The sequence below is a fragment of the Pteropus vampyrus genome, unplaced genomic scaffold, assembly GCF_000151845.1.
Source record: "Pteropus vampyrus isolate Shadow unplaced genomic scaffold, Pvam_2.0 Scaffold488, whole genome shotgun sequence".
Classification (NCBI taxonomy): Eukaryota; Metazoa; Chordata; class Mammalia; order Chiroptera; family Pteropodidae; genus Pteropus; species Pteropus vampyrus.
The window spans coordinates 568,017-576,975 of record NW_011889269.1 but is presented as its reverse complement, the minus strand read 5'-3'; the positions used below and the strand labels follow the sequence as shown (position 1 = coordinate 576,975).

The 8,959-nt window shown below is 37.1% G+C and overlaps 1 protein-coding gene across 1 annotated transcript in view; it reads right to left on the bottom strand.

The window, feature by feature from the left end:
• TOX4 (TOX high mobility group box family member 4) overlaps positions 1 to 8,784 on the bottom strand; it is a 13,748-nt gene extending 4,964 nt beyond the window's left edge. The window contains exons 1-5 of the mRNA XM_011382762.2: positions 8,736 to 8,784; positions 8,463 to 8,531; positions 2,257 to 2,499; positions 1,122 to 1,382; positions 542 to 772 (exon numbers count right to left, since the gene is read on the bottom strand). Of these exons, the coding sequence (XP_011381064.1) occupies positions 542 to 772; positions 1,122 to 1,382; positions 2,257 to 2,499; positions 8,463 to 8,531; positions 8,736 to 8,741 (810 nt within the window). The 5' untranslated portion in view covers positions 8,742 to 8,784. The remainder of the gene's footprint in view (positions 1 to 541; positions 773 to 1,121; positions 1,383 to 2,256; positions 2,500 to 8,462; positions 8,532 to 8,735) is intronic.
• Positions 8,785 to 8,959: the final 175 nt, after the last annotated feature.

The following is an 8,959-nucleotide window of genomic DNA, read 5'->3' as shown; positions in this document are numbered from 1 at the left end:
CCTGAACGAGCCTGATCCCGTCTGATCTCAGAAGCTAAGCAGGGTCGGGCCTCGTTAGTACTTGGATGGGAGACCACCTAGGAAGACCAGATGCTGTAGCCATAAAAAATAATAAAAAATAAATAAGGGATTGTAAGCTGACAAGGTCTTTGCAATCTGTGAGGTCAACCAAGGGTTGCCTCGCCTAAAAAACAAAGTAGACCAATGAGAAAATCCTAAACTAAGTTCTAAATCCAAACTTGGTAGTGGATTTTAGCATTAGCCACAGCATGCAGCTTAACAAAAAATAATTTAACAGTGGAAAAAAAAATGAGGCTTAGAAAAGTTAGATTCAGTGTTTTTATAGTAATTATTAATTTTTATGAGTACTATGAACTCAGTTCACAGCTGCAGCTTCTAAGACAAAGGGTGATCTGTGAACGACATTAACAAAAACCAATATTAAATAAGAACATGTAAGAAAGTTATAAAAAAACTTACTTTTTATCCCCTTACTTAAAAACTTCTAGAACATTCACTACCCACTAGCTCATTTGCTCACCTGTTTTTGCTCCTCTCCAAGACTGTCCCACATGGAGGCCACAATTTTTGAAACTTCCCCAAAAGTGGCATTGGGATTCTGTCCCTTGATGGCAGCCTGTGTATCACGAAAGAATAAAGCATATGCTGAAACTGGTTTCTGAGGTTCATTAGGATCTTTCTTTTTTCTCTTCTTTGGGGTCTTCTGCTTTTTCCCTGCTTCCACCACAACTGTCTTCTGGCTGGGAAGTTGCTGTAGGGAAGAAAAGAAAGAATTATAAGAAGGAAGAAGAGAAGTATGTCTACACAACTGTAAGAAAAAGACTTTTATATGGGGGAAATGATCTACCCACACAGAATTTTCAGAAGTGCTAAAAATAGAGGCAAGAGGATTAAGACATTAGTAAAGTATGTGTGAGGACCAATAAGAATGGAGACTAGGAGAAGCATTATAAACTGTAAGTTGAGAGGCAGGACCCTATACCCAGAAAAGAGCAGAGGAGATGGCAGGGCATGAATAAAGATATACAGTAGTGCTGTGTGCCAAGAATTTTATCCCAGAATATCATGGCAGATTTGATTTTTGGCAGGGAATGCCTCACCCTCCGGAAATCTTCAACACCATCCTCATGAAGTGAACTAGTAGGTGAAGGGGTGGTTGAAAGACGATCCTCAGGTGACTGGGCAGGTGGCAGGATGGTGCCACCCCCTAAGCTCAAACCAAGTTGAGAACTCAGTTCTGACTGATCAATGGTGGTCAACTGGCTATGCCCCATCAAGCCAGATGTCATGTCTGTCATTGGTACATCAATTGTAACAGGTGGGTTGGCACTATATTGAGTTCCTATAGAATGATCCAAGTCCTAAGAGAAGCAGAAGGACTAATTAAACACTAAATATAAAAACACCACTCTTCCCCCAACCCCGAATTCAGGACAGTTTATAAACCCTCTACTCACCCACATTTTTATCATTGTTTAAACTCTGAACATCAAATAACTTATCTATATAAAACCTAATAAGCTTTTTAATAAAGTACAGAAATTAGTAAAGTCACTTGTTTGTACTCAACAGCCTATTCCAAAATAATTAAAAATAACCAAAGAATTCTAAATTTTGGACAAGTTAACTTAAAGAGCAAATTAAATTACTTGGTGATCTGGAGGTAGTGATGACACACAGGGTGAACAAAAACTTTCTCCCCTGTACCCTCCTAAAATAATGGCTTTTAAAGTTGCAATACACAGGCAATCAGAGTAAATAAGGCCAATGGTAGAGATGTTTGGCATCAAATATAATGTATAGAGATGTGTTACTGATGAGAGGTGCTGGAAGCCCAATTCAATGATTTATAACACATACTAATTCACAACACATTTGGTTTAGACTGTTTTTGAATAAATCTCTCAATGCCAGCTATCAACTCTCAATTTGAATCCAGGATGTGAAGGCCATATTAAAAGAATAAAAAAAAAAACTTTCCTTTTTTCAAAAATCACAATAAATCATTTTCATTTCAGGATTAACATTAGACATATCACAATTTTAAACCATTTTTCAAGTAAAATTGATTCAGCTGATAAATTTCATTCAGGGGAAATTAAATCTTTGTTGGGGAGCCTTTAGCCACAAGAATGACAAACCAGTCACGTGTAGTAATGAGTAGAGAGTCGCTATTGTCTCCCCTAACACCGTGCCCATGAGCTTGGTTGAGCCTGAAAATGTCTTGCCCCTTACCATGGTCAAGCCCCCACTCAGGAGCCCCCCGCCCTGCTCCATCAAGCCATGGGTCATGCCCACAGGCATGTCCAATGTCTGGACCCCATATTGAGCTGAAAAGCTGCCATCCTGAGAGGAGGAAGGGTCTGCCAGGTCATCAAAGTGGCCAACCACATCTGAGACAGCCAGTGAGGGGTCAGAATCCAAGGAGATAGGTGGGATTTCAAATTCCTCATCACCCAAGCTTGGTGTATGGAATGTCTGTAGGGGGAAAAAAGGGAAAAAGAATTAGAGGAAAGAGGAGGAACTGCATACTGCTAAGTTAACTGCATACCCCTTTCCAGCCTGGATCTTAATTTTGTTATCCATTTCTTAGGACCTACTTAATTTTACAAATTCTTTGTCTTCCTCATACCGTTGGTCATGGCACATACAAAGCTGCCAACATCGATCACAGATTTCAATACTTTTACCTCTTTTCTACCTCACCAGATGGTGAAGGTAGAAAAGAGGTAAAAGTATTGAAATCTACCTTCACCTAAACTATTATGCCTATTGTTCTAATGAATGATTCTTTCATCACCATTAGTAAGGACACAGACTTTATAACTTGTTTAGCTACGATGCTTAAAATATTTCTAAAAAAAAAAAAATCTTTCTAAAGATTCTGATAGCAGTTACTTCACGACTACCTTAGCTATTAGACTATAGAAATTCATTGTCAACCACATAATACTTGGCTATTCTAAGTTCCCTTGAAGCAGATCCTAAAAATTACTGTCATGGGAACCTTATCCCCCCTCTAAAATGTATGCACTGATTTCCTACTTCTTTTCCATTTTAGAAATCATGATATTTACAACAAATAAGATTCCCATTTGTACAGGATTTTCAGAAAACCCAACGATGCCAAGACAGAGATGATAGCGAGGAGAAAAACCTTCATAAGAGATACAGCCAAAAGGCAAAGTGGTTTTCCAACAGTTCCTAAACACATTCCTAGTCTTGCCTGATCAAGCAAGGAAGAAAAAGACTGCTCCAGCTGGCTAATGACTCAATCTTTTCCTCTGAGTCCAACTACAATAATAATTTACTCTTTTTATTCTGAATGGGGCCACCATTCACGGGGCTAACCAATGCCCCACGTAAGATACATTAAATACTATGGTTACTTTTTGACACTAAAAACTTAAAATGGTACCTGCAGCAATTGAGCAAGAGACACTGGTGTCAGAAAGGTCTGGGTTCAAGTCCCAGCACTGCCATGTACCATATGAATTTTTCTCATTTATAAAATGGGCGTTGTAATGTAATCTTATATTTTTCTTATGTGGATCAATGGGATTTAGTACACAAAAACTTATCACATTGCCTGATATATATATGTACATATATATCAGCTTAACTATTATTAACCAGTTATTAAGGATATTAACATCCTAATTATTATTAACTTGCCACCTATCCCAACTAATTATTATAGGTAGTTGAAATTTTAGAAACTGTCAATTTTGTCAACCTATCACATGACATAGTAACCATCACCTGATTCACATCAAATTCAATAGGTACTCACATTTTCTTTTCATGATTAAACAATGAATTCTAAGAGTTGTTCAAGGTTTTTCTAGACCCAGAAAGGGTCTCACTAATATTATCATTTTTATTTTAATGAAGACATTGCTAGAAAGACTACTTCCAGCTAGTAGAAACTAGGAGGGACAAAATATATCTGTGAAATGCCCAATCTCTGAATCTCACTGGCAAACAGAAATAAGTTTCCTAGAAGACAAAAAGATGAAGATATATATATCTATTTATCTTCATTTTCACATTTTCCTCCTCCAAGATCCTTACTATTTTACTTAACGTGGTGAAAAATTTCATAGCTGTCTGGGCTATAATATGACAGTAGCATAGGAACATAGGAGCAAGCAGTTTTTGATGGGAAAAATTAAAATTCTCCCCAAGAACTGAACTTTTCTCAGTACACAACTCATAATTTTTGCTATTGAGTGGAAGTCCTTAACTGCAGGTCCATGACTGAAATTTCAGTTTAGGTTCAGGTAAGCATTTTTCAGGAAGTGGGTACAAAGATTATTTTTTTAAACAAATTCTCATGCAAACAAACAAAAAGCTACAGGGACAGGAAAAAGGATCAGGGGAAACATTTATTGTTCTAGATTAATAGTTACCTAAGAGTGGTTTCCAATTTTTTTTTAAAGACAGATTGCTTTGGCAAAGCAAAAAATGCCTATCCTTTTCTGCTTATCACAACAATTAAAAAAGCAACTCTGCTGAGACACGAAAATAATACTAACTGTTAATAAGAACTGCAAAAAGAAAAAGTTAATATTCAAAACAAGAGACCAGTGTTCTACAAAGGACAAACCTCTCACAAACTATCCGGAGTGCTCTCAATGACTACACTAAAAAGCCAGACATGCAGAGATTCTACTGTATCGAATTAACAAGGCATTCTTTCTATGCACCACTCCCTGGAAACAGCTTTGTCATTCAGTATTCATGGCTTTAATGGTATTTTTCAGGGCAGCTGTTTCATTTTTCTTGTTTCATCCTTTAAGTAAGAAAAGTAAAATAATGGCAATGATTATGAACACAGAAGGGTAAACCACATACTAGAATAAATGTAGAGAGTCACTCTAAATATCTTACTATCACAAATAATCTGTAAGATTATGGGTACAATTCAATAATGAAAATCTAGTTATTTTATTTTAGTGGACCTACTACATAACTAGATCATACGCTAGACTCTCAAATACAAAACAAAACTGTAGCAACTATCAAAATAAAAATAAATGATGTGGCTACAGAAGGAAAAATAGGAACATGATGCTGCTACCTTCTCACTCAGCTTTCTTTTCCTTCTCTATTAAATTCCTGGGCCTTGTGGCGGGGGGAGGAAGCAGTATGGGAATTACAATTTATAAACAAAGATGCTTATCTACTGATAGAACCAAAAAATAAAAATTCCATTTCCCTCCCATTCTACATTCCCCCATACCAAAGTAAACAATCCAATATTTCTTTAGTTTCTTGTGTAGATTATCCACTTTAAATAACTTTATTTTAATCCAACACCTATTTACTCAATAGTACACTGGTACTATGTTGTTTTTAAAAATTGATATAATAGTGAAAATTTTAACTATTCAGCCTGAAATCATTAACTGGTTCCAATATTATAAATACTTTTCCTACTTAAAGATAGGTATAGTTATGACTTATTATTTCCCCAAGTGTTCAAGGCACAATAACATTATATGAGACAACCTGAATGAAACAAAAAAGACTGAAACTCCCTTCAGATTACAGAGCTTTCCTATTTCAAGCAATGCTGTAACAAATGTGAAGTCTGCTCCCTTCTAGACACCTACTCTTTAAAAATTATTATTTTTTATTTTATTGAGATATACAAATTTAAGTGTATAGCTCAATGAATTTTTACATATGTAAACATTCAATTAACCACCACCCAGATTAAAGAGACAGGACATTTCTACCACTCTAAAAGATTTTCTCATGCTCTTTCCCAGTCAATACTTCCTCCCTTCTACAACAGATAGCACTATTCTGATTTCTATTACCATAGTTTAGTGTTGTATATTCTTGGTCTTCATTAAAAAATGAACTCGTATAGTGTCTACTTTTATGTCTAGCTTTTGCTACTCAACAATATATTTTTAAGACACCCAAGTTGCATTTATTAGTAGTTTGTTCTTTCTTATTGCTGTATAGTATTCCTTTTTCACAAATGTGCTAGTTTATAGACATTTGGGTTGTTTCCAGTCTTTAGCTACTATGAATAAATTTGCTGTGAACATTCATGTTTTGGGGGAATATATGCATTCATTTCTCTCATGTATATATCAAGGAGTGGAATTACTGGGTCACAGGTTAGGTCTGTTTATCTTTAGTAGATACTGCCAGATTTCCAAAGTGCTTGAATCAATTTATACTCTCACCATCAATGATTAAGACTTACCTACAACCTTGTCAACTCTGGGAATTGTCAGTCTTTTTAATTTTAACCATTCTGGTGGGTGTGCAACGGTATTTTGTTCTGATTTTATTTCCCTGGTGAGTGATGATGACACTTTTTCATATGCCTAATGACAATTTGGATACCCCCTTTTGTGAAGTACATGTTCAAATCTTTTGCCCATACTAGACTTATTGGGATGATCACTTCATAAGTTATATAAATGTATAATCACTATGTTGTATACCTGAAACTAATATAACATTGTATGTAAACTGCAACTGAAAAAAAGAAAAACTCCAGTTGACAAAAAAAGAAAAATAGTAAGGAAAAGAGATGGGATATAAACAGAGGTCACTTCATCACCGTGCACTGATTTTCATTAGGACATATTTTCAAAGAATTCAGCACCTAGAAAGTACTCAATAATCTGTAACATCCACCAAAAAAAAAAATCTTTTGCCCATTTTAAAATTCGATTCTTTCATTTTGAAGTGTCTGATATATTCTGAATATAAGTCAGATATATATTAAACTATTTTCCAAAAGTCTGTGAGTGTCTAATTTCTTAATGATGCCTTTTGATTTAAAGACATTCCTATTTTCGGTGAAGTCCAACTTTTCTTTTCTTTTCTTTTTTATGGTTAGTACACTTTTGGGGACATCTTTTTCTCGCAAGGAAACTCTAAAAATTACTCTTCTAAAAGAAAAATTTAAAAATGTTACCTTTACCTAGTTCCAAGTGGCTCATAGTACAACGAGATACAACAAAAACCACAACCCAATTAAAATATTAAAAAAAAAAAAAAAGGGAAGGGAAAGTGAAGAAATTGTAATGAGAAGAACTGTTAACAATGACAGAGTCCTAGGCTAAAGAAAGCCACTGAAATTTAGTTATAAGCTTCCGGACAAAATAGTTTTTAAATTTTTCTTAAAGTCATAAAGCAAAATCAAAGGATCGACTCAAACCTGGAAAATTTCTTGAGGCCAATGTTAAATTTACAACATTCTAAATAAATTTAAATCGTGGAGACCTGATTTAGAAGAAATTGGCAATGATGCGCTTTCATGTGGATGAGGCCAAAGTGAGATTTACAACACTCCCAATAATGAAATTAAACCATGGAGATATCACTCAGAAGAAATTGGCAATGAGACTTCAAAGCATGACAGATTTTAGTTTTATATCATTTCTAAATTTGCTGGTCATTTGATTGAAAATTTCCCCTGCTTAGAGGAATAATAATAGCAATAAAGATGTTAAAAACTAGCAACTGCCCTATGTCAATCTAATTCTTATCCATAAAAACGTCAAGATTATAGGATAAGCCCATTCGACAGCAACTGAGAATTCTTGATACAAAAAGACTGATGTAAATGGTTCCTATCACTTTTGAAAAAAAATTAGTCTTCAAAAGATAGTAGAAAGCTCGACTTCAGTTTATCAAAGATCAGCAAATTTATTTTTGACTGTTCCCTCTTTCTCTTTTGCCTTGCCTAAGCAAGTGATACATATCTATATTATGACAATATTTGAACCAAAACTTTTCCATAAATCCTAAAAGACTTCATCATAACTATTACTTCTACTTTACAACATCACAAGAAACTATTATTACAGCCATTTAACATACAAAGGTTAAGTAACCTCCCCAAACTGAGTCACTAGAAAACAGAAACACATGTTCTACTCAACTCCCTTCATGTTTTCCGGCAACTACTTCCTTTATCCTGTCACTAGCAAAACAAGCTAATATTATGAACGTAAACATTACTATTAACTTTTTTTTATCACTGAGTAAGAAATTTAAATGAAATACCCTCTTCAACAGAGTACGTTTCAAGAATGAACACATGCCCGCAGTTAACCCCTGTTTTAGCTGAAACATTCTCTTCCCTCTGCGATCTCCCAAGACTGTTGCAGTTATTTCTCCCTAACGAAAGGAGACAATTCCACTCTGTCCTCCAATCCAGAATCACTATGAAATAGATTAGCTCTTTCCAACGTCTTGCTTTCTGATGACAGCAGCTTCCCGGACCTTCCTGTTAGTCCTCATAGGCTCTAGAAGCAGCTGCCACTTTTCTCTAAACACCAATCACGGCCCCTGGTTCCCAGCCCCCGGTCCTCGGCGTTCTCTCTTCCCCACCACCCTACCCCACCGCTGCCTCAAGCCCCCCTCCCCCCGCTTCGCCCCCAGAATCGGCAGCTCGTGCTCACCTCGGCCCCTGACAGGAAGGGGTGCGAGGGCCCTGTGATCGTCAGGTAATTGTCATTTCCTCCGGGAAACTGGAAACCAAAAGCAGCAGGGATAAGTCAGGAGGAGCAGGGAGTTAGCATAGAGGGACGGATTCTGACCCCGAAGTTCTGACATTTCCCAAACCCCGCTCTCTCTCCCGTCCTCCCAGCCGCCTCTCCGCCCGGCTTCCCGCCTGTGCTTCAACCCAGTCGGTCACGCTCTCTCGTCAGCCTTCTTAGCGCTCGGGTTCCTACCTCCATCTTCACACAACGGCTACCACCGTCTCATTACCCTCATCGCTCCCACCGCCCCCACAGGACTCGGAACTGCCGTCACTTCCGCAAGGACTTGCGTCGCTCTCCGCTGATTGGTAGGAGCGCGGTAGGGCTGTTAAGAGTCAGGCCCGGGAAGGCCCAGCGAACGAAAAGGCTAGCTAGCTATCGCCCCCTGGAGCTTGGTGGGATAATGGCACGCAGGA